The sequence below is a fragment of the Thunnus albacares genome, chromosome 7 (assembly GCF_914725855.1).
Source record: "Thunnus albacares chromosome 7, fThuAlb1.1, whole genome shotgun sequence".
NCBI lineage: Eukaryota > Metazoa > Chordata > Actinopteri > Scombriformes > Scombridae > Thunnus > Thunnus albacares.
In genome coordinates, this window is record NC_058112.1 from 10,964,276 (window position 1) to 10,990,989 (window position 26,714).

Consider the following 26,714-nt stretch of genomic DNA (forward strand, 5'->3'; position numbering starts at 1 on the left):
CTCTACCTGTGTCTGGATGAATTCTGAAGGCAGGCATCGCGCTGTCTCTGTGCATTAAGCCATATTTGACTTTTCCATTTGCTCCCTCATCTGCATCCACAGCATGCACTTGCAACACAAAAGTCCCCGTTGGCTGGTTCTCCAGCACTGAAGCCTTCTCACGATATTGCTGGCACTGAGAAGGAGAAAAAGAGGGAGAGCGGAGGAGTAGTGAGACAAAGAGACACACAAATACAAGAAACAATTCTCATATATGGAAATAATTTGTCAGAATATGGTACATTAATGAGAATACAAGGATCAAAGAAGACGAACTCATTACATAGAAGGTCACTGAACACACACAGGGAGGTACTGTACATGAAACATGATATAGAAGTTATAGCTACAATAGCCTGCATCTATGGAAATGAAAACACTTGAGCTGATTTCTTTTGAAGACCCAGCAATGAACAGCTTTGTCTTAGCCAAGAATTCAATCCATTTTCTCTAATGAACATATGCCCCAGATAAAGAGCTGCTCTCTGGAGTCATTCTTTTGTGTAATCAGATATAAATGCTAGCTACTTTTTCAACGGAATGACCATGAAAAAAAAGAATAACACTAGGCAAGGAGGAGCAGACACATATGAGAGTGAAACAGAGGGAGGGAGCAATGGATCAAAGGATGTGAGAGAAAGAATAATGCAAGGGTTCATGGGACATGACGGTACAGACACTGGGGCCTGTAGTTAGTTGTTCTTGAAAATCACATAATATCAAGCATAAGGTCATGCTAGCGCAGATGGTTCTGAGGCGTCACTTGATATTCAGACACATCAAGTTGCCGAGACTTCTAGCCCACCCAGAAGACCTCAGGAGCTCCGGCTCTGTGTGAGTACGTCTTATGCTGAAGTTCAAGTCATTCCTAATTAAGGAGGAAGTTAATTAAACAGGTACAGTATTTTGTGATGATATTGCACTTTTTTTTTCATAAATTAATTGAAATCCCAACGGAGCGCCTAAAGATAGAGTGGGTGTGCAGGCTAATCAGAACTCATGGGAAAACAGAGCAGAGAGAGACGGAGGCCAGGGAAATGAGAAAACCAGGGCAAAAAATAGGAGAGTTGGATGAGGAGAGGGAGGAAGGAGTGATAGACAGAGAAATAACTGAAGTGCACTCAGAGGATGAGGCTGACAGGCAGATGAGAGCAAACTGTAATAGTATTGTGAAACCAAAACAAATGACTGTCACCTATTCAGAAGGTGTGTTCAGGTTGACAGCGACAACAGCAAATAAAGCAATGCTTTTAAACTGACTGGAAATTCATTACAGAGAAATCCTGGCCTGTCTTTAACCTTATTCTCATAATTGTGGCCATTCTGACTAATGGGCCATGCTTACTTTGCACTCACAGCAGCCGCTGTGGAGTTTTGAGAGATGTGACTCCAGCAAAACAACATATATTGGGGCAACCAGGCAAAGCTTTCCAAATTGAAATTCTACATGAATGATTTCAAACACATACTGTATCTCTGACTCTAAATGAAAGTAAACACAGGAAGTAGTCCTTGGGATTAGCTGTTTTAGCTAACCACGAAGGGAAACTTGCCAGCTAACCAAACAGAGACCTGAATTTTAGAGGCGGCATGTTTGCATACAAAGTTGAAGGAAAGGTGTGAATGGGAACGATTAGATGCAAATTTGTTCAGGGTGGTGCAAACAAATTTTTCAACTTGTGAGTTCTTAGAAGTTTCACTTTGCTTTCTGCCTGAAAACACATGTCAGGGCTGTTGGTCGCTATCAATTTAATGTGTGTGTATAGAAGTAGTTTTTACTCAGAAACAAAATGTTTGAAATGATTTATGTCAATTTTCAGTTTTCAAGTTAAGGCTCACACTGCATGCCCTGATATTAACAGTTTTTCTGGTGTCACATTTCCTGAATTTATGAAGCCGATTTGGCTACTGCAAAGTTAGCATGCCCCATAGTCGGAATGGACACAATTAATAAAAAAAGTTGAAATATTGCAGAGTTTTTCTTTAAAAAAAGATCCTCACCTCCTCAAATACAGGTTTGTTGTTGTTGACGTCATCAACCCCAACTATGACGCGGGCAGCGGAGGAGAGAGGGTGTGGCCCGCCTGATGCATTGTCATCTGTGGCTGTTACATTCAGGACGTACTCCAGGCCTTGAAGCTTGGGCAGGGGAGTGGAGCGGAGACGAATCAACCCTACAAAGACCACACACCCATTAAACTACACATAATAAAACATGGTTCCACCTAACACAGCAAGCACAACCATTACATTAGTCATTAAGCAGAATGTCATTGCCACTGTGGCCTTCCTTGGTGAAGGATGCGCTATTAATAAAACACACCAAAAAAATGCATATTTAACGTTGTTGTTCTAGAATTTGAGAGTGAGATAGAGAGTGGCGGAAATTCACCTCTGAAGTCCACAAAAAGGTAAAAATCTGATATGCAGACTAAATCCAAAAACCAATTTCACAGTGGTGACTTTGTCACATTTCTAATCTAATAATTGCACGCTCTCCTCTAAAGATGCCCATCCAGCTCAACCATTTGAGCAAAAACATAAAGTAGTAAGTGACTCGGGTTAGAAGTTAACCAGGCTCAGCAGATGCCTATTAGCTATTCCTCTCTCCTCCTTTGTCTGCTTTCATGTAACAGTCAAGATAAAAGGTGGGATAAAAGGATGCAGCATCTGAGTCAACATCTTTCTCGTTAACAGTAATACAAAAACATCAGAGGTTGCAGGACAAGCAGGCAGCCTGTGATGTGGGGGAGACTCATTTAAGTGAGAGCACAGGGAGGTTTTTTTATTCTCTTGTTGTGTTTCTATTCATCTCTTTCAATGTTCTTGATTAAAGACAACACAGCATGCTGATACACACAGATGCGAGTGCCTGACTTTCCTCTCCCAATTTACTCGTGTTCCGGCTGCCCACAGAAGAGAGCGGGGTCCTGGCTCCTAATGACAATGCGTGACGTTGACAGCACTGCAGCACAACATTAAAATAAGTGAACTGTGGGATGTACACAGTAATTCTCCCAGCTTAAATGTCACCCTTGTTTACAAATGGGACATGAGCTCTAGCAGCTACTCAATGAGCCAGCACTCTTCATATATACAGTACAGTAAGTGGAAAGCCGTATAGTGGTTTTTCTGCACCCAAAGGATATCAGCCTTAGCATTTTCTTGCTCTGAGGATACACAGAAAGGGTGGAAAGGAATATAAAAAGATGACACAAAAGAAAGAGGAGCTGGCGGAGCGTAGCCTGAAGATTGTGAGGTATGATAGAGCAGTTGTTGTGAAATTGAATTGAAAGGGTTGGGTGACAAATGTCACAGCGATTGCCACTGGTTTCGGATCAAAGGGTAAATAAAAAAGATAAACTGTGCTGTCACCAATGCTAGAAAGCTTCGAAACACAGGAAACATTCCTCTCAGTGCCTGCAAAAAGAAAGACCCACTGTGGAAATTTCCTAAATAATGTCATTGTCTGTATTTATGACCCCAATAATAGAAAGACCGGCACTCGTATTGAAATTACAGCTTCTAATATCAACTTTCAATATCTTTTCACATTGACTTTGAAAGTAGAGGGCGTTCATTGCACTCTACTGTAGTGGGAATGTATTAGAGAAAATTGAATGTGTGATTTGACGGAAAGCCTGTCAATTAGAGTGAGAGCTGCAAATGTGAAGCCTGGCCGGAAAATTAAGAAGTATCACCTTTCTGGCTGTCAATGACGAAGTTTCCCTCCTCATTGCCTGCTGTTATGGAGTAGATTATACCATCACCATCTGGGTCTTTGGCCAGGACTGTGGCGACAAGGGTGTTTGGGCCTGCATCCTCAGAAACAAACGTTCGATATCTGCGAAGAAAAAGTTGAACAAGTGCAAAGAAAGTAAGAATAGACAAACACACAGACACAAAAATTCCAAGTCAATGATGGAAACACACATAGACAGGAGATACGAATCATTTACACAGTCCAAAGCATCAGCAGGCTGATTAGACTTACGGTTGTGGCTTTTCCTTGTCACTATGATTTAACCTGTCCTCTTAGCTGGCCAGACCAAAGACAAATGATAATGTCGGCTAGGATGTTGAAGTCATTGAACAAATGGTGCTTCCACATACCCAGCCCACTAGGGGCCATTTGATCCAGTGCTTTTTAAAATGTCAACAGTGATTTGCTTGCTCTGTGGTGCTGGGCAGCGAGATGCCCAGCGAGACACAAGAGACTGATATACCACTGTGCTACAAAGCACAATGGGGTGGAGATGAACTGTGTGACTTGGAGGACACGGAGATGAAGAGAAATGGAAAACAGAGCAAAGGCAAGATGGAGAGTGAGGCAGTTGACAAAAAAGAAGGCTGGCACTGACATGACAGGTAAAGTGATATGTGGGAGTGAGGGAGACGAGGGGAGCGGGAGGAGAGAGGGAAGCTGATAGACAGCGAGGAGCAGGATATAAAAGAGGGCGGTGTTCTCACGGAGTTTGACTTGATTTGTCAGCAGAAATCATCCCCTGTGAGATTTTGTGCTGTATCCTCTTCTAATATGTGTGTGTAAGTATGTGTAGCTGTGGGGTTCGGGGGGGCGGGGGGGGGGTAGGGCCTTGGTGTCTGTGGTGAGAAGTCAGAGGTGATTGATGGTTTACAGAAGAACGCTGATGGGTGATTCATCTCCGCCAGCCGTGGCAGTCTCCGTGGCAACATGAGTGACCTGTAATCTGTCACCCGGCTCAGAGGCCACCTCTCCGCAGCTCTGTGGGATGAGACATATACACTCCCTCTGCTTTTCTTCCTGAAGCATCCCCCTACATCTCACTGAACTGTGAAGTTGTATTCAGTATGCCTGTCTATCTGCCGGCCTGCATGTCTGACTATATGCATTTCTTTCTGCCTGTCCATCCCTTACTTCAGTTACTTTTAGCCTCTCTACAGCTCTTTCAGGTGTGAATTGAGAGGACATGCCAGGAAAAGTTAGCCTGATCAATCATATGTAGAAGTATCTTAATTGGTCTCAGTTGAAAATTTATTTTTATAAATGTCACAGCATGCAGTTGTCAACCTCTACATGTCTTTGTGCTTTTTTTTGGACACTCTGTCCTCTTTTTGCTCACAGCACTTATCTACATCCCAGTAAGCCACAGCATGATGAAGAACCCAACACACCCTACCTGGCAAAATGCCTGCATTTCTAACTATCTGTCTGCTGGTCTGGCATCAGTATTTTTCTGACTGCCGACAGGCTCTTCTGTTTATCTGCATATCTGACTGGCTGTCTCCTGTCTACTCGCCGTGTATGTTTTGGTATTCTCTACTTGCTTGCCCCGCAACCATGTTTCAGTGTGTTTTTCTCCTCAGTTTTATGTTTGCCTGCCTACATCTCCACCTCTCTGCCCACCTGTTTGTTTGCTTCTGTGTCTAGCCAACCACAGAGACTGACACCTGACAATGCAACAAAAGTGTGTAACAGAGGTCCGCAACAGTCTTGTGTGAAGGTCATTGAAACATGACTGACAGGACAAGCGGCTTACTCGTTTGGGGGGATAAATGCAGCGCAGCCACTGTGACAGTTGCTGCCCACCCCCTCACACAGCTTTGCCAACAAGGCAGTCTAAGACACACTGAATTGCATCTGTACTGCATACCTTTAGAAAAGGCCAAAAATAAACCCTTGAGAACGATGAGTTAACACTCAGTGTTACTACAATATTCAACAAAGGAAATATTTTAGCAAACCTCCAGAACATGCTATGAAAGTAGAAATGTGACACTGTTTGCCATTACAGATTGTTTTGGTGCCAGATGGCTGTGATTAACACTCCAAATAAACTACAATGAGTTTGTCTAAGTGTTAGTGGTTTTACTATAGCAGTGTTGATGCAAGTTGGCCAATATTCATGGCAGGTCTTCCAGCATCAAATATTATAGTGATGAATAGCCTAAAGGAAGGCAGGTCTGCTGTGTGATGTAACAACCTATAAATAAGTGATGCAACTACTTTGTCTGCTCAAAGAGCAAAGCTTCACTGCAATGAAAAGAGATCAGCTGGTGGATCAGAGATGCACCAGTGCCAGCAGTAGGTATTTGAACTTGTCATCTTGGTGACAAACTTTGATCTTTGCAGCTGAACTCAGGCCATTCTCAAGACTAAAATTTTAGCTTTTATGTTTTGAGCCAAAGTAACAGAATCTAGAAGTGCACAAGTGTACCTTGAGCATCTTGCATTTTATGTGTAAAAGGTGCTTTACAAATAAACTTTTTGTGTTATTTAAAGCAACATTCATGCTGACACACACACAGACACACATTAAATACTTTTTTAATAGCTTATTGATCTACTCTTAGCTCTTCTGTGTCTTGGGCTCGAACTTTTTTATTCCAATATATAGTTTTTCAGCAGCTACGCTTTATGTCCTCAATAAGTAGATATCATTATAACTAAGTACATCAATATCAAATTTCTCTTAAAGGTCACATCTTGGCTACTTTTTTATTTTAAGGAAACAATATTTACAAACTGCATTAAATGGTAAACCATTGGTGTTTGGTGTGAGGTAAATGGGAGAAAGATTCAGGATAAAGTGCAAATAAGAAAAGTCAAAATTAAAAGAAACATGATGGAGGAATGGGGATTTAGAGGAAGGATGGACAGGCATTTTGTGGTTTGAGGATGCTCACACAGGCTGGGAGAACTCCGGGGCTTCATCATTGACATTTGCCATCCTCACACGGACCGTGGCGGTGCCAGAGTGCGGCTCATCTCCGCTGTCCACCGCCATCACCACAAATTCATACAGGTGGTTAGGCCTCTCATAGTCCAGTCGGCCCGCAGGGAAAACAGTCCCATGGGGTGAAATGCTGAAGTCCGGGCTCAGGGTGTAATAGGTGAGCTCAGCATTTAACCCTGAATCACAGTCCGTGGCCAGCACTGGCAGGAGGAAAGACATCACACAAGGACCATCAATTAGCAGTTAATCGAAACAAGCTGATGAGATGGCATCAGTTGATGAATATGTTGACATCTGTGTAGATCATTATCTCTTCATGGCCTTGCTAAACATGTAATAGATCATAAGCTCTGACAGCTACAATTACCAGCACACAAACTGCACTGTGCCCTGCAGAATTATCACAATCATTTGCAAAATGAGCTTAAAGGCAGCAAAAAGAAACTGTGAAATGAACAAGCGGTATTTTCTACTGAGACTGTTTCAAAAATCATTTTATTCTGAGGTAATTACACAGAAAAACAATAGATTTATTTCTAATGTGAGATTTTTTCATAAGACTAGAGTCAAAAATATTGACACCCTTGGTTGCAAAGCTAATTTAAGTTTGGTGAATTTCACTTAAACTCACTGTTTCATGCACAGCCCCTCCAGCTCATAAGACTTGCATATTGCATATTCTTTTGATGTGTTTATTTCCTCTGTGTCAAGCATCAGCACAAGCTGCCTGTGCATCTCAATTCTTCATTCTCCTTCCATCTCAGCGCCTTGTGATATAGTTCAAAACCAACAATTACTTGTCTTTGTATAGTCTGTATAATGTGACTGATTCATTAAATGTTAAAGAATTTAGGGAGTGAATTTCCCTTTAAAACACTCTGTCACGAACGCTCCACAGTTTTAACCAAAGATGATTCAGTATATCTTCTTTACCACCAGCGTCAGTGGGTAAAGTTGAAGTGATATCCTCATTGTAAAGTATTCATCTGTCTAGAAGTGGGTGATGGCCTAATGGGGATTTCACCCCCTCTGTGCCGCAAAACGTTGACATTTCATTAGTATGCTGTGCAGTCTACCGGATTAAGAAATTAAGTCCTTTTTCAGAACATATTTTTTGTCGCCTATATTTGAATCGTTATTGAACTATAAAGTAATTTCTTTGCATTGTGTATCAGCTACAGTCTATTTATAGTATAAAGATATACCTTTCCCATGGGCAGGTCTTTCAGAGGACTCCCTGTTTTCACTCTCTCTACCTTTGATCCCTCTACTGCTGAGTTCTTCCTACCATACTGGTTGTTTTATTTTTTGTGGATGCATTGGTTTGTATTGGTTGCCATTTTCTCCTTCCGCTGGCTCTGCAGTGCCAACAGTTTCCACCCCTCCAAGCTGTGTATTCGAATGCTTTCAAATTAAATTTGTTCCATTTTTCTCACCCAGAACGCACTAGAAACAATTGCACAGCCAGATATTCCCATGAATCACCTATTGTACCCCATGGGGGACAGACGTCCTACGGGCACAGGAACATTTGACAAGAACTAAACGGTGAACAAGGTGAAATGTAAAAAGAATAGTTCTGAAGTAAGGGGCGTTTTTTTTTTTGCATTAAATGTGCATTTTCTAAACTTTCAAGGGTTTTTGGGCCCTTTTCATTAGTGAGTAAAATGAACTGTGGAAAATTCTCAAATGCATCCTTTTCTATCTAATGCTGTAGCTAAATATGACAAATGTATTTTAAAGGTACAGTATATCAAAAACCCTGAATCTCATGAGTAGCAGCAAACAAGAGAAGTGCCAAAAAACAGATTTTTGGAAAATAGGTTATCATATCATAACATTTGTTATACATTATGCAATAAGCAATTGCATCTGATTAAAAGACATACTGTATTTCTACACTTTTGTTTTATATTTGTACATTTCCACTCCAGTTTAGCAGTTGCAATGGCAGTACAAACACCTTCAGCCTCATAATTGATAATTATAAGGTAGCCTCATGCAGTAATAGATAAATTGACATGCCATTATTCATACAGCACATAATAAATCAAAACAATACTGTGTCTTTGTCGCTTATAGTTTAGTAGAGTATAATTGAGATTATGATCACAGATCTGACAGATCTATTTGTTTCTTTCAGTATGAAAAAATGGAAGCATTATGGTCCTGTAAGTTGAAACAATGATTCAAGATTAAGCTTTCTCACACAATACATTTGTTGTTTTCATGTAGAAAAAGTGACTTTTTTAATAGTTTTTCTCTCCACTTCAAAAAGAAACAGATGGATGTGAAATATGGTGTGAGAGGAGTCTCACCCTGCAGCAGGGACGTTGCCGTGGTTACAGTCTCAGGGACTCCATCCACACTGTAGATGGATTGGAGGAACTCCGGGACACAATCATTCTCATCCGTTATCAACACCTGAACCTGATTAGCGCCAGCATGAGGAGAGGAGAAGAGAGGAGAGGAGAGAAGAGGAGAAGAAGAAGGAAAGGAGGCAGACAAAATTAGAGTAGAAGAATACAAAATTAGCCTCCCTCAAAAACCCTCAAATCCAGGAGACAACCATATGAAATTCTCTGTACAGGACGCTGACCCCAAAACTTAATCTAAATTGCATTTTATAGCTTCTCAAGTTGCCAGTTCAACACATCCTTTATCTTCCACTTCATGATTTTCCTGAGTCAAAAATAGAAATGTTCTGAGAAAGAACATGTTCTCACTGTGTGTGTTTTCGACAAAGGCCCTTAGCTGCCCTCCGCCCTACACGCTCCCTGTCACCACTGTGTGTAAAGTGTGAAGTGACAGCTGAGTAATAGTCCTGAAATAGCTGGGATAGGTTTTCCCAGTCTTCTTCTCCTACTCCACAACATGTAGCTGAGCAGAAGGAGATTTTCCTGCTAAATCTGTGGTACAAAGTAAGTGCCTGACATGATAATTGGGTGACAAAATCGCTAAATTAATAATTTAAATGATACTGAATCCATGAATAGTTTATGTAGAAATATTCATTTGTGAATGAAGTTTTAGGATTTTGTATTCTCATGCCAAGTGCCTCAGAGTGTGTTCTATATTTTACACAGTTCATTTCCAGATCACACTCAACAAAAAGCATTTACTGAGAGACAGAAACAAAAAAAAAAATAATTCACTGGGGCCTGTGGTCCACTTGCTAACATTTCAAAACCATTCAGCCATGCCATTCACGTAGACAGCCACAAACTCTGCCACTTCTCCTTTGTGGTTATCGCTGTGTGGTGTGGTGTCAAAAGGTCAGCACTGAGATCAGATCATTGCCATTAACGCAGACTTGTCAGCCAATATGAGCCATGTACCATTTAGGTATAAACTGGTCAGTCTGAAAGCTTTGTGGAAGCCCAGTGGGAGCCCATAATGCTGCAAATCTCAGCAACAAAGCCGATTTTAATTTCAGTTTATTTCAGCAGAGTACCACTAAACGCTTGTGTGAAAGATGCAATAATGAAACATCACAGTGGATCGTGGCTTTGGGCTCGGTTGACCTGACTGTATGAACTCTTATATGACTCATGTTTGCTGCCTCTATCACTCCGTAATGAAACTAACCTCTGTGGCAGTGCTCAGGCTGCCGGGCTCCTCGCCGGCTCGCACCATCAGCAGGTAGCGCCGCTGGTCACTCTCATAATCTAGCGTCCGGGTCAGACTGATCTCCCCCGTCTCCTGCTGAATACTGAAAAGGCTGCTGGGATTGATCAGCAGGCTGTAGCTGATCGGCTGCTTTTGAAAGGAAATGGCAAACACCACAAGGAAGCTGCAGAACAAAGAAAAAGTGATTAAAAGAGGAAGGAAAAACAGTCTTTAAAATTCAATTTTAGTTTCACACATGTTGAATTAAAATCGAAATCCTCTTCTACTGCATCAGCACTGTGCTGTAATGAAATCAATGACTGTATGGCCCATTGGCCACGTGCTATAAACACGGTCAATCAGTACTTGTCAGTTCTGCGTAATAATGTAATTCTATTATGCAGATGTCATATCAATGTTTGCTTTTACGGTTAAGCGAGTTTGTGTTCGCCTAATGGTGTATGATGATGATATATCAATTTATGCTTGAGTACGCTGGTGTGACTAAAGGAATATTCATCAACACAAGTCTTAACAGGTAGCGTTTAGAAATCGACATATAAGATGAGTGTGTCTTTACACGGGTCTGCATGGCTTTGTTTTTGCAGAGATATGCACTGTTGTGTTTATTTGGCTTTAATTGTTACAAATGTAGGTTATTATACAGTGTTGTGTGTGTAAGAATGAATCAGTGACTAACAGTATGCTTTCATGGCCATTTACAGATATGAGGTATTCTCCTTCCATAATCCTTCTGCAGTATTATTGCATTTTAATACTGTTTTTCATTATATTGTACTTTTATTCAGCAATCAGACAATTATACCTATTGAGGCAATAATAAAGAATCTGACAAAGAGTGTTAAGTCATAACCACATGGGAATAGACTACATTTGAATAAAATGACTGCAGAGAGATATTACATTGTTTTCCTGTGTGAACCCTAATTCATCCCTGCTTATGTATGTATGTATGAGTGGATGTTAACACGTGTGGTACTCACGGCTGTCCTTCGGGTGTGTTCTCTGGTATGGAGATGGCGTAGCTGGTATTGGTGAACTGCGGTGCTCTGGCTCCTGCCACCACAGAGAGCATGGCAGGAGCGCTGCGGCTGCCCAGGCCGTCTAGGGCAACCACGCTTAACAAGTACTCTCTGTCCCTCTGAAGCACCAGCCCCGTGGTCACCACCTGGCCTGTCTTCTTGTCCACTGCAAAGCAGCCGTCACCACCTGCAGGGAAATACAATGACATTATTTTTCAGTACTGGATCCAAGCCCATCAAACACTCCTGGCATGAACACTAACTCAGAAATATTACCCGAATGGCAATTGGAAATTCTGTTTGCTGGGTCTGCTGAGTTACAACACACGCAGATGATTCATATTCAAATTAAATTTTAAATAAAATTTAAAGACATCATCAAAGAGTTTGGACATATAAATGACCGAACTCACAGAGTTAACTTGGTAAGTTTAAACCAAATGTTCTGTTTTGTACCACAAGGAAAAGGCCTTGATTTACTATACTAGAACATTTTTTGTTAAAGCCTCTTGATAGTTTCAAGTTTCAAGATTCACCATGCTCTTATCGTTCTAAAAGTGAAATCGACTATGATATAACACCCAATGGATTAAAAGATTCAAAGCAGCTTTATTACAATGACTGTTTAATAGCTATTTTGTATTCAGGCAGTATGGTAGATATTCAATGGCAACTTTCAGCTGAATTTCACCCTTAGTCCGCAGCGGCTTGCTTGTTTCAAAGGCAAACAATGACTAAGCAGTCAAACTTTGAAAATCATTTCCACCTGTTGAACAAACATTCAAAATCACCAAAGACGCATTTTCATTCTCATACCGGCAGAATATCTTTTCTATAGTGTGTGGAGAAGAAAATAACAGTGCCTCTGACTGTTGATGTTTTATTAATGTTACAATGCATGCTCTTATGTCCATAATATATAATACATTTTATTCACTACACGAAGCCTGCAGGGAAAATGTTGGTTTTCTGAGGTCACATGAAAAAGATTATACATTAACCAACTAATCATAAACTCTCATACTAGATAGAGAAATGGTTGTATTGTGCGTGTAAACAGCCCTGACCTCCAACACAGTCACTTGTGTTAAGAGTTCTCTGCTTGTATCTATATTATACACTGGTACAAAGTAGTAAATATACAAAATGTGCACAGTATGTGGTTAAGTGTTAGACACCAGCTTTATCTTTGAACTAGAGAACAGTTGCTACACACTAAATCTCTGTCATTGTTTGCACCTGCTACACTTGGCATCATGGATGATTTATTCAACTAGCTACCATTCTGCCAGCTTGCATCAGGTGACAGGTACATGAAACGGTGACAAATAGACTTTGATCATGATCAGCCTACTGCTAGCTTACTGTAACTTTAGTTCAGACTGAAATTGAATAAATTTGTGTTTTTTGTTATCAGAGGCTACATTTGACTTAAAAGGTACACATCTGGGTTGCGCAGTTGGTTTAGTTGTTTAAGGTGCTGACCGGGAATTGCAATGTGCCTCTATTCCAGCCTTTGTTTCATGTCATTTTCCATATCTGCCCCGTCATTCCTTGTCATCTGTCTACTGTTAACTCTCTAATAAATGCAGAAAATGCTCCCCGAAAATACTTTAAAAAAAGGTACATGTTTGTTCAAGGGCCCAAAAAGTACTTTTGTTGGTAAATCTGTGAAAAAAAAATTAAAAATCTCAATCAAATTATCTGCTTTGCGTTTTCTTAGTATTTAAAGGATAGGTTCACAATTTTTCAAGTCTGTCTTAAAACAATAGTTAGGTGACTCAATGGAAACTAAAAGAGGTTTTGCTCACTGTAATCATTCCTCCTGTTTATACTGACCATTAGAAGATCCCCTCCAAATGTGCTCACAATGTAAGTGATGGGGACAAAATCCACAGTCCTTGTTTTGAGCAAAAAATGTTTTTAAAGGTTTATCTGAAGATAATATGAGGCTTCAGTAGTCTGAGTTAGTCAAATAATGTGGATATCTTTCACAGTGACAGTCTTTTTAGTAATAAACTCCTCTCTACAGACAGTGTTTTCCTGTTCAGCTGCAGTGGAAAGATAGTAACAAAAGAGCGAATTTGGCACCAAAATCACAACAACTTTGAAAGATACTGAGTTTATTTTACTAATTTGGACAGCTGAAGCCTCATATTAGCTTCAAAGAAAATTTTAAATATATTTTTGTGCGTGAGGAGGACTGTGGATTTTGTCCCCCATCACTTACATTGAAAGTAAATTATGAAGGAATCTCTTAATGGCCAGTTTGAAAAGAAAGAATGATTACAGCAACAAAAAAAAATGTCAATGAGCATTTGGGCACCTGACTGTTTTAAACTTTTTAATTTTTACAAAAATAGTTTTTTTATGCAGGTCTTGCAATGAAGTGAAGAGAACAATCTCACTAAAAGGTCCATTTTGTAGCTGCTCTGGAGGTTTCAATTATATCACAAGATCTTGATCAGCAGATGGAGTTCCAATGTGTCAAGGAATGTCAACTGTACCAATGACCACAAATGATAACTTTAACATCTACACTTCCATGACTCCATCTGCTGATGAAAATCATGTGATATGACCAAAAATGCCAGAATAGATACTAAAGGTGAGATTCTTTTCTCGTTATGTCAACCTTTTTAAATTGTTGTATTGCTACTTTAACATAAGTAAATGATCTAAATGCTTTCTGCTGCTCGTAAAACTGAATAACGGGGTCAGACTGACTGACCTTGCTTATCAAAAGCCATTCTCATCCTCTTGAAGTCTTTACAGTTAAGCACAGGATAAGAGGGTTAAATAAACAATGTGAAATCTTGACAATGGGTTTAGATTACTTTGAAGAGACACCGTTTAGCTGGTAAGAGCTGTACAAGGTAAACCTTACCGCTTATAAGAGTTCTTAGCATGGTCATATTGACCATGGCTACCTTGTGATAATTGTGGTTTAACTCGCATCGGGGAGCTCTGCCATGGACTAATGCAAGTCAGAGGGAAGTCAGTAGTGTTTTGTAAAGCCCCATTGGCAAGATTAGCACATCCACCCATCTCTGACATGCCAACAAACCTCTATTCCCCTCAACCACCAGGGGGTCTACCACTCTGGCAGACTTCCAACAGCCCACTGTGTATAGTTAGTCTGTGAGTGTGCTTGCATGATGCTGTGTGTGTATGAAACAGAGAGAAGCAGACAGATAGACAAGAGTGCATGGTAAGTGCATAAACAAATGTGTGAAGGCCTCTGGCTGTGTGTGCCATTGCGCATATGTGTGTGTATGTGTGTGCATGTGTGTAGGAGAGAGAGAGAGAGAGAGAGAGGGACAGAGATACAGAGGCAGAGAGAGACAGGGTGACAGAGACAGAGAAACTAATGGACACCTAAAGAGTGTATGAATGCATGAATGAATGTGTGAACGCCTGTGGCTGTCTGTCTGAGTGACTGTGCTTGTGTCTGACTAGTTGTATTTATTTCTGAGGCTCTATAGCCTGTCAGCCTATTTTAACAACAGCACAATCTATTTTAATACAATTTCCCTCCTATACATTTCTGTGTGTGTGTGTGTGTGTGTGAACAGCAAAAGACTTACCATCCGACAAAAAGTACTCCACCTCTCCGCTTTTGCCCTCGTCCCCATCGTGAGCCTGGAGCTGGTAGACAAACGTTCCAGCAGGTGCCTCAGGGGACACGACGGCCAGGTAAGGGTACGGCTTCATATTCCACTCAGGAACGTTGTCATTGACATCAGTGATCTTCAGCTTCACCTTGTTCAGGTACCAGTCTGGGCCTGGGGGATAGCGCAGAGATAGTGACGGAGCTGCGGTTACTGAAAGTGACAGCTGTCATGTAACTGTGTGTGTAGAGGGGAGACAAGCAGCCAGGGGAATCCGAAGCACAGACAAGCAGCGAGTCAACTGAGGGTACAGGTATGTGAGATATAAATCCTCTCTAGAAGACGGCAAAACATAATGTTGCAGGATTAGAATAAATCTCAATGATTCCTAGGTCTGCAGAGTGGAACAGATACCAGCATATTGACAGGTTCTCGTTTCAGCTCAGAGTTTTGGTCAAAGTCAATTACCACACTATCTTGTGGCAATTCACCCACTATCTTTCCACATCCTTTTGCTTTGCCATAGCTGCCTGGCTTGGGAGATTGTTGGAAGTGGATGTCATGAGGGCTGTTTGGGCCCATGGTGGAGATCGGTGGATATGACATTATCCATCCATTCTCCATCAGGGCTCCCATCCAGGCATCCTGACACAAAGGTTCCCATGGGAGAAAGCCTCAGCCACAGTCTCATCTACCAAGTCTGTGTAAAGCTACCTTGATCTTCCCACAGGGGCCTAGGGATGATGCCTCATGGCTGCAGGCATTTTGTCGCCTGCACACTGCCTCACTGGAGTGAATAAGAAGATTCCAAGAATCCAATTACCAACTCGTTCACCCTGAGCCGGGGAAGACAGCAAGAGTGCACAGGAGCGCCCAAGGAGAAGCGGTGTAAAACTGCGTTGCAGTCTCTATGACAGGAGTGTAGTGTGCCTTTTGCTGGAACTGATAGTCGGGGATCGTTATCTACATTAAATACAATGACACGATCTGGAAACAATGTGCACAAACAACTCCTGACACTGTCACAGACAGGATCTAGGGCACATTTTGTGTAGAATCTATTCCTGCAAAGTGGAGCAAGTCACAGTATTGTGAGCTAAGACACTATTTCCGCAAATATTTGCTGTGATCTTGTGTCAACGTGGCATGAAGGAATGCCAGAAGAGCTGCCAACCAGTTCAGCAGGCTGTGATCCACAGAGGCCATCTGCCTCACCCCAGAGAAGAAGAACCCCCTGCCAGGACGAACACACAAACGCACACAGATAACAACACAAGCACAAGGATTTGACAAACAGGCAAGTAGTGCCATCACACCCAGACACATGCTTGTGCACTTGACGTAACTGACATTAGCATGTCTCTTTCTGTCTTCCTGTCTCTCTCTCTCTCTCACACACACACACACACCACTGCACACTTACACACAGAGGTGAGTTACTTAAGGGCTAAAAGTAACTATGGATTTGAAATCCCATTATGTAAAAGGTCTCTTGTCTGTGACCTGAGGCTATATATGTACTTTTTAATCCAAGACAAAAGCAGCAGGAGTTTGCAATGCATCCTTTCACAACCTGAGGGCTGACTCAACAGATGTGCTGTCGCTGTACAAAACAGTTCTACTTTAGTGGTTTCCATAATATTGTGTAACATAATGTCTCCCCAAAGTCGATTATAGCTGATAATAGGAAACTATACGTTAGTAATGAGCAGTACATGCATACAGCAAATGATATAGAGTCTTCAAACTGTATGAATTGCTATAATAAATCTTTTACAGCACCTAGTGTTCGCTCAAATGAGTTGGAAAGCAGAAAACAGATGCTGAGATCACAATTTCTATTTCTTTTTTAACTGGCTTACAGTTAAGATGCATTTTGATGGGAAATACAATGCGTTGCACTCCGGACTAGCTCGGGAGTGTTCACAACTGAAACACAATAGCTATAAAGTGTGTGACAGCTCCTAAAAGGATTGTTAGAGGGATAATAAGAGAAGGAGGAAGAGGCAAGAGGAGAGAATTAATCTAGCTTTCTGCTCAGGCTTTAAAGTTGCTCTGTGGAGAGAAAAGTTCTGACTTGGATCTGACGATAGTTCGTTTTGGATAAATAGCCACCGTATCATGGGGGCAGAGAAACTAATCAATGTTCAGATGCTATCTTCCAAAATGTCGACAGCGGCAGTTTATGCACTTAAAGCCAGATCATCCTGCTCCATAGGACGGAACAATCCTTTCGTGATGAATAATGAGAAAGGATAAAGATTCTATTGCAAAGTAGAAGGGTTTAAAAGGCACTTAATCAAAAAGAAATCAGAGCTCTGGCACTTAACATTTAGTTGACTATCAAATCTTTGCGGGGAGCAGTGCAAGACACATTCCTTGCCTCCTGCTTGTTGGTATCTTTCCCAGCCATGTCTCTGTGGTAATGGTGGTGATGATTTTACAAGGCTCCATCTAATTAGCTTGTTATAGAGAGACTAATCAGAGCCAAGGCAGATAATTAGAACCTATCAGCTCTGGAATGATAATGAAGAATGTACTAATGTGTGCGTGCGTTTATGTGTTTTTGTGAGGTGAGCGACCGATTGTGTGCACTGTAGGAATAACACTACTTTTAGAACTTAAATCTTGCACTCACTGATAGGGCACCACCCTTATTTACGGGAAATAAGTAATTCAAATTTAATCAGTCTCATGACCAAGAATTAGAGTTCTTTCTGATACAGTGACCTCTGTCCTCTACTTCCAAAGACTACAGACAACTTCTTGCTGATAAATGAGGACATTTATTTATAGCTAAATGCCTAATAATAACTGAATAAATGAAGCATTAATAAGGAGTACATGATAATGGCCAGGCGACTCCGGATGCAGTATTTCGCCAAGCAGATGAGGGCGTTCCAGCGGATTACTTCAGGGCTGACAGCAGAGGTCCTGGCCAAGGAGTCGCTGGCAGTTCACCGAGGCAGTTAGACGTGGCCCGGTAGTATGGTCTCCGGGATTTCTGGTGATTTGTGGTTGAAGTCGAATAAAATTACTCTGGCTACACTACTTCTTTTACTAGACTCATCGGGTAGTAATAGTTAAGTTGGCTGGATGACAAAAAAACCTTCAAAACAGAAATACTATAAAAACCATGAGGCTTAATGTTACAAAAATATAAAAACAAAGAAAACAAGTTTTCAGTTGATACTGCGGCACTCCAAGGCTTGTTTAGAAAAAGGTTAAATTGTGCGTGTATTTAATTTGAGGAACAAAAGAAAATCAGAGAAAGCTCAGATTTGAGGAACAGCATAAGGATCAAGAGTCCCTCAGGCACTTTTTATCAGTTTGCAAAGTTTTGGGCATGGATAAGGCACTTCCCGCCAAAACCGCTAACGCATATTTAATTCCTTTGCTTGGGACTTCGCTTGGGAGTTTGGGACTTTCCTAAGATGACGGCTTTGTGACTAAAATGTGGCTCATATTTCTTGATTCTAGTGAATTAGTTCAATTGAGTTTTTACGCGTAACAAATCACACTTCTATCCATCACTATGGTCACTCCTCAACAGTGATTTTAAAACATGGACTGCATGTTACAATTTATTATCCAAGCTTTCAAAAACAAACAACACATGGACAACAATGACTCAAACATCATTTCATCAGTGGCCTAAAATTCCTCACTAATTTAACTATTAAAAATAATTTCTACTATTACTAGTAAATGTAAAAAGGTTAAAGCAGCAATTAGTGGTTCACACAATATAGAAAAGACAGAATACAGTCTTATGGTAGTGTTCAAAGATTTCCATAATATCTACAATCAATAGATGACAGTGTTGCCACGCAATGAAGAATGTATTAAACTATGATTCTTATTAATTCACACTGACATAGGAATTGGACCACCTTACAAGAAAACATTTGCTTAGTGCTGCTAGCTGTTTTACTGGGTAGTTAGTAGAGCTCAACTGATATATCGGTCAGCCGATATTAGCCTATCACAGATATATTGGTCTTGGCGTATGTGCTGTCCAGTATGCGCCAATATACTATATCTATATATTTTTATTTTTTAAAGTTATATTGGGGGCATTTTATGTATTTGATCCTTCTTCTTAATTCAAATTTAATATATACGTATCATGTTCTCCATTACATAGCTTTGTCACAAGTATTTGATAACCACATTTAAGGGATCATTGCATTGTGTTTATGTATATATTCTGTATATATAAGATTATCAGCCGATATATCGATATCAGAATTTTTTTACTCCCTATATCGGTATCGCCACTGACCCCAAAAGTCCAGTATCGGTTGGGCCCTAGTAGTTTGACAACTTATTCACATTAATTCAGACTTGGCTCAAACAAAGAGAGAATATAGTGAAATCACTTTAGGAATGTACCCTCTAACTTATGATAAAGGTCTGGAGATAAGCGAAACCCAGAGTGAGAAGGAGAGAAATGGGGAAGGTGTGTGTGTTTGTGTGTGTGTGTTAACATGGAGAGAGAGAGAGATACTGAGGGTAGTTTCTTAATCTGGATGAATTTCTTTATCCAGATGTAAAAAATACATTTCAATACAAGTAACTCAAATCTCTCTCAATGTGGATGTGGAATCCTCCTGACTTGGGTTCTTCCCTGTGTTCCCCAGCTAAACTGACCCAAGTGGTCATTAAGTGTTTATCTCATTATCTTGTCAGCCATGGTGTCTCAGGAGATTGAGAGCACCAGTGCTCGGCGTAGACAGCCTCAATTCTGTCACCCCCACTGTGAGAGGTGAAAGGCCAACTTTGCAGATCCTGGGATTCTCTGAGAAGGTCTATTCAACCCACCATTATCTCCTTGCTGAAATTCAAAAGAGAGAGGGTTGTCCTTCCTGCAGCACGGGCAAGTGGGAGTGCGCACAGCATGCTCTGAGGCTGTGAACGTGTGCGATTTCTCTCTGATCTGGCAAGTTAAGTGCGGAGCGGCTGTGAGCGATGCCCCGTGAGCATCAAACTGACACAACCTGCCTCACCTGACCGAGACAAAAGATGCAATCAAATAAGCAGGCGAGGTAGAGGCTCACAGGCCCCACTGGATTTTTCAAAGTCAAATATGCTTTCTGCGCGCTGTATGTGATAAAAGCGGGTCTATACTGTACACTACAATCCCATAAGGATAAGAGCATCTGCTGGATGACTAACGTAATAATGTATCATAAAAAGGTGGATGACAGGGATGCACTGCGTGGTTGGCCAAGGCTCAGTGAGTACAATGAGTGTGGTGTGTTTGCATGTGTGTGCGTGCATGCGAGATGTGCATGAGTGTGTGTTCTATATCACTGGAAGCCATTCTGTAGATGTTTCCTGCTGTTAATCCTCTCCTTGGGTAGTTGCTATATAAAGCTGCTAAGTGGCTTGCCGGTATGAAAAAAAAAAGTTGTCTCAAGTGCTTCTGTGCACATCTACACTGCCCACAGTACAAGGACACTGAGTGTGTGTGGGAAGAGGATGAGAGGGAAACAGTGAAAGAGAGAGGCACAGATACAGAAACACAAATATCTACAGAGGGAAAGAAAGAGACAGAGAGGAGGAAGAAGCAGGCAGCGGGGAGGAAAGAGTATTGTGTGATGCTTATCAGAGAACGTAAAATAACATTACAGAGACAAGAGCACAAGGAAAGCACAACAAACAGCGGGGCACAACAATAGATGCTGGGAGCATCCGCGTTTGTAAAGAAAACGTACAGTAGTAGAGCACAGACCACAAGAGGAGAAAATTAAGCTAGAATATAGAGTGTAATTAATATCAGAGGTTTTTCTTATGGATCTCTTGTTCCTCCTATGTCCAGTGAGGGAGGAAATTAAGATACAAATATTTCAGTGTGGAATTAAACAAATTGCGTCTGCAAGCATAAATATCAATGGCCCGTGCAAGACATGGCGAGTGAGTGGAAAGTGAAAATCAGCTCAATGGGGGAGTAATAAGGTACATTAACCAAATGTTTGCGGTGTTAAGGAGGCTCTATTCTAAGCCGCCCTCCCCCCCATCTCAGCTCTGCTTAAAGCAGAGTGTGAAGCCGTCAGCAGGAGATCAACACGCTAAAAGCACTGGAGACAGAAATCTATTAACTCTGCACCACACACCCTGGACTCTGTGGCTCAGAATGGCTGACACACTAACCATGTAAACACACATGCAGGCATTTTCATCCCACAACAATTACAAACGGCAGACGTGTTCACGTTCTGCACATTTTCCCACTTCAGATCTGCATCTCTGCAGTAAAATCACATGAAAGCATTTGATTAAAGCAGGAAAAATGTGTCTTTTGGCAACCACATTTTGCAACAGTATCACCAAGGCTGTGGCAGAGCTTACAGTTGCATGTAATGGATTTTTTTTTAAACAGATCACATTAGCATTATAGACAAGTAAAACATATGAGTGTAGTATGTTTGGCATCAGCATAGATAACTAAGGGGATATTTAGAGTTTACCACCAGCACTAGCTATCTTGACAGCCCACCGTAACACCACCAGTATCTTTTAATGTCTTTCAAAGGAACAAGAATCTCCTAAATCGCAAATTGACTTTGTATTTTGAGAGAGAATTTTCCATTTATTTCAACATAACTGGGAGCAACATACAGTGGCCTACAGAATGAATCTTTAACGCATTCAGACATGGTAGATGCTGCTTGATTCATGAGATAAGTGATAACAGCGCAATCAGAAATATCTGTGAAATTAACATATCACAATAAGCACTCAAGATGGTGCCATCCAATAACGACCTGCTACAAGATACTCTCCCTTGTTTGTGTTTGCCCTATATGTCTATGTGTATATATGACTGCATATGTATACATACACAAAATGTGTGTGTCTATGCATGCATACTCTATACATACAATATGTGTTTATATGTTTTTATGTATATTTTTTGTTTTTAATTGCACATCTATTGTGAATTGCAGGGAGGTAGCCAGAGCAAGTATGTCATTGCACTTGAATGCACTGCTGCTAATGCATATACCAATGGCAATAAATTTAAACAATATTCAAGTGCAACATTTTCATATGCAGCATTATTTATTACAGGTCTGTATCCACAAGGGAGTATGAGGAGCTATTGCCTCCTGAGATACAGATTTTGTCAACTCATCTCAATGTACGTAAATACTCTCTGCATAAGCAATTTCTTCTCCTTGCACAAACGGTCCCTTGAGTGTTTATTGAGACTCCACAACCCTTACAGTGTAAGTGATTCACCAGCTATTGTACTTTTACAGCAGAGGGTTAGAAAAAAAAGATGGAGATAAATCCATGTATATGCTTCACCCACCTATCTATCGACTGCAAAGACACACAGCAGTAATTTTTAACTTGCAAAGTTTCTTTCATTAAAGATATTCAGTTTCTCTTTCCAATCCCTAATGCTGTGGTCAGCTCCAACCTGTGAAACCCTGAATAGGATAACTGGTTTAGAAAATTGATGTATGGATGGATGGATGGATGGATAGATAGATGGATGGACAGATGGATGGGTGACTGGATAGATGGATGGATATCTCCCATTAGACCTAGACAGCTATAGTCTCTTTACTGATGGTCTCGTTTTTTTCTTGTAGTTCAGCCAAAAGAATTAAAAACTCATTCAGTTCCTTTTGTTTTATTGCTTTGAGCAGAGAAAAATGTGCCATATTCACATCTATTCACTCACATAACAAAAGAGGATTTAGAGAGCAGCAAGTGTTGAATGGAGATATATTGCCTTCAGGGAAAGGGCATATAATATAATTTAGTTGAAATAATTTAGATTCTATTTAAAACTATGGCTTAAACTATGATTAAAATAACAATAACTTCACAATATTTACTGCATTGAAGTGTTAAAATTACTTGGAAACATTTTCACTTCTGCAGCCCACTTTCATATCTGCAAGACATCTAGCTACTCATTTTTTCCACACAGTAACGCACATTAAATAATTAATGCACTGACTTTGGTCTGTGGTGAATCATGAGCCTTAACCTCTGCCAATCAATTAGTGAAAATAGCCAGTCATTTAAAAAAGCAACATGTGAGTTATTGGCTGAAAAAGAAAACAAATACATAAGCTGACCAATGATTGATAACTGATTTAGTGTTTATTTGAATAGTAGAGGAAGGTACACCACCTCCACCCACATTCCCTTCATCGTGCTAGAGTTGTGTGTGCTGCTCGTCAGAACTACACACAAGGCCATATAAGTCACTGCTTATTCTAGAGAGACCGATACTGTATGTATTTCTCTTCACTCTGTAGAATCCTTCGAAACTCCAGAGCCCAAGGCCTCAATCCCACTAAGACTGTGCACCGCAGGAACTGCCCAAACGCACGTTTAACATTAAAAATGATAGAACGCTCAGGAAGAAGGATTAGCTCCAGTAGTAAGCAGTCAGCAATCAAAGGAATACTTCAGCATCCCTGTCTAATCGCAACGTAGCCAATTCAATTCCAACCTTCACTGCATGCCATCCTCTTCACTGTCACCGTGTTTCCTGTCTATACTGTCAACAACCAAATAAAGGTAAAATCTCAAAAAAAAAGAAAAAAATGAAAAAAGGAACACTCAATACAAAATCTATCTTATGACTAACACTGACCCCTGTAGATTTGAAATGTGGATTTAAGAAATTGGCATTATGCAGCTATAGCTATGGAGCTATTACATTTGTCATAAGTGCCTAGCATAAGCAAATGTAGTCAAGTGTGATGTAAACAGCTAACCACGCTAGCAAACAAAAAGGAAGCTGTTATCTGCTTCTGACATTGAAATTCTGCCATATAAACACAAGCTTGTAACATGCTGAAGCAACAAGCTGACCAGACATCACTTAAACGTGAACCGACAGAGGAGAGGAGAAGCAAAAATACATCCATGACAGGAACGTTAGTCACTTTCAAAATGACTCATCAAACCCCTGCTAGCCATAGACATGAGGATACAAATTTTCCCAGCTGAGATGATCAAAATGTCATGTCTGTACTGAAAAAGAGGTCTCCTTCCATTGTGAGGAAACTTCTCAGGTTTTAAGTCAGTAAACTCAGTCAGATGCACAAATAATGCAAGCAGGGTGTTGTGATCTGGACAAAGATACTGTATGAGGGCAAAAAAAAAAACACTGAAGAGTAAACCCCCTACCACTAAGGATGGAAACAAACAAAGAAGCATCAATTTGACGTTCAAAAGCCAACTGTATGACTTGTTGTGAGGATTGTAATTGATTAATATTGCATGAAACTGTTTTTTTCCGCTGAAATTATATTACTGACTGCCATTTGTCTGAAATATTCATTTTTCTGTCATGTACAAGAAACGTCACGTTTTTCAATTTATGTTCAATGTAAAGTCTATATGAATTGGCTTATTTTTTGACAGAGTTTAGTGACTTTTAAAAATATACTGTATATTTTGCAGGGATCAAATTAATAAAAATGGAAAGGAATAAAATCAAAACACGGGTGAGGGTAGAATATCAGATCTTCTGATCCTTTGAAACTTTTCTCAAAGTGTTAGAATCAGTTTGTTTACATACAGTAATCACAATCCTACTACCACATGCACACACACACATCCTATATTTGCTCTAAATAACACATTTGTGTAAGACTATTTATAGTTGATTTATTGTTCGGAGAAAAATTAGATAACCTGTTTTGTTCTTTAAAGTCTGTTTTGTTATATGAGATTAATACCAAAGTAAACATTACAATTAAAATATATATTTTTCTAATAGTTTTTTTTTAATTAGCCATTTTTAATAATTACTTTGCACCTATTATATGGTATGTAAAATAATAAAGATAATACAGCGCTTGTATCTTTAATGGTGTCAGTCTAGGACTCCCCCTTAATCCAGAATCGTGGAGTCCTGTCCTTGAGCAGTCGACAAGCAGGGCTGTTTATAGGCTGAAAGTGAATTTTGACAGCTAGAGATATTTGGAAGTAATTACTGGTAAACATCGGGATTGATCAGAAACCAGCGCAACCCCCTGCAGATAAGGGTATTTTGTGCTGTGAGGAGAAATCCCATATTTGCACCTTTAAGATAAAAATTTCATACCATCTCCATGTTTCTGATGCACAATCTTCACATACATTATTTAGGCACAACTAAGGGGGAGAATATTTTCAAGTCAACAGCTGTCAATGGTTCCAGTTCCAATTTCCATCCCACCAAAATGTTTGGCTTGCTCTTAAAAGGAATGTGAGTCATGCTGCCGTCATGTTGTTATATTTGTATTATGACAAAGTTCAAGACACAAAGAACCTTGAGAAGATACATGGTTACGTTTGCTGTTACAGTTGATTATTTGTTGACAGAATTCAAAGAGTGTCTTATATATATAATATAGTCTTGTTCTTGCTGTCAATATGTTGAGAAATATGCTGAGAGATTTGATGTTTTTGAGCATGAGTTGAGACACATACTGTATTCTTCCTGCACCATCAAACTGTTCCTTTCACTCCTTCCTCCTGTCCTTGAGAGACAAAGGACGCTTTATTGATCCTTGACTTTGGCTCTAAATAATCAATATGAGGCAGAAAAAAAAAGGCTGGATTTTGTGAGATTGAAAGCCTACAATGGCAATAATAGTTTTTCACAAACACCTATGCACCGAACTGCCAGTATGGAAAACTAAACTCAATCCTTGACGTTAGCTGTCAAACAACGGTCTGTTGATAATACCCATAGTATAAGTACTCAGTTCTTGCTTTCACACAAGTGATCACACTTTTGTACAAACACTAGGCTTAATATATACTTGGTAACTTAACTCTCTTGACATTTGTCTTTTGGAAACTTTTTGTTCACCTTTTCCCACATTTACCTTGGCCACAGTATGTTGAAATTAAGAGAAATGATTAACCACAGTTTGCAGCCTCTTCTACCTCCTCAAAGCTGCCATTTTTACATATGGATAAGCATTAACAGAAATAAAATGCGCACAATAAAATCAAATTTTATATTGATTGAGTCATATTACTGAGAGTAATTTCTTAACTGTCCTTGCCATTACCCATTGCAAAATTTCCACCTATACTGTATGTTCCAGCAGTTATGGTATGCTGCTGCTATTAGTTTCTGTTTAAAAAAAAAGAAGCATAATGCACAGAGAGTCAATGTCAAGGGTTTTGATCATCAGGATATGTGTATGAATATAAATGGGAGGACAAGGCTTCGTAATGGATATCTTATTATCTCATTTACATGTTGAATCTTTTTAATTAACAAGTTAGCCACCAATATCTCCAAGGCCAACCTGAGTTTTGTTTGGGTTACATAAAGTACGTTTGTGCAAAGATTAAATTAGTATTTATATTAGTATTAGTATTTTCATCTGACACTGGGTAGACAGCAATGCATACTGGTACTTCTCCAAGTGCAGCAGTGTTCATTTCACTGTAACAAGTTTCAAATTTAAACCTAACAAACACAAAACTCAACAAACCATCAGCAATACTAACGGTGAAGCTCATACCTTTCAATCAAGACCCCAACAGAGTACCACCAACGCACACATTAACAACTAGGCTTAAAAGTCCACTCACCATCTCAGCAAATGCTAAATACACCATCAAAGCCAGCAGGACCCAATGCTCCCAGCAGATCAATATTATTCCTACAGCATAATGAGGGTGGTAACAGGTTTACTGTTGAATGCAAGATA

The 26,714-nt window shown here is 40.2% G+C and overlaps 1 protein-coding gene across 2 annotated transcripts in view; it reads right to left on the reverse strand.

The window, feature by feature from the left end:
- LOC122985574 (neural-cadherin-like) overlaps window positions 1–26,714 on the reverse strand; it is a 99,443-nt gene that overhangs the window by 54,748 nt on the left and 17,981 nt on the right. For both annotated transcript variants that reach the window (XM_044356339.1, XM_044356338.1), the window contains 8 exons: window positions 14,995–15,192; window positions 11,369–11,594; window positions 10,344–10,548; window positions 9,074–9,185; window positions 6,706–6,955; window positions 3,741–3,883; window positions 2,041–2,213; window positions 7–175 (listed from right to left, as the gene is read on the reverse strand). In XM_044356339.1, coding sequence (XP_044212274.1) covers window positions 7–175; window positions 2,041–2,213; window positions 3,741–3,883; window positions 6,706–6,955; window positions 9,074–9,185; window positions 10,344–10,548; window positions 11,369–11,594; window positions 14,995–15,192 — 1,476 coding nt within the window. The remainder of the gene's footprint in view (window positions 1–6; window positions 176–2,040; window positions 2,214–3,740; window positions 3,884–6,705; window positions 6,956–9,073; window positions 9,186–10,343; window positions 10,549–11,368; window positions 11,595–14,994; window positions 15,193–26,714) is intronic.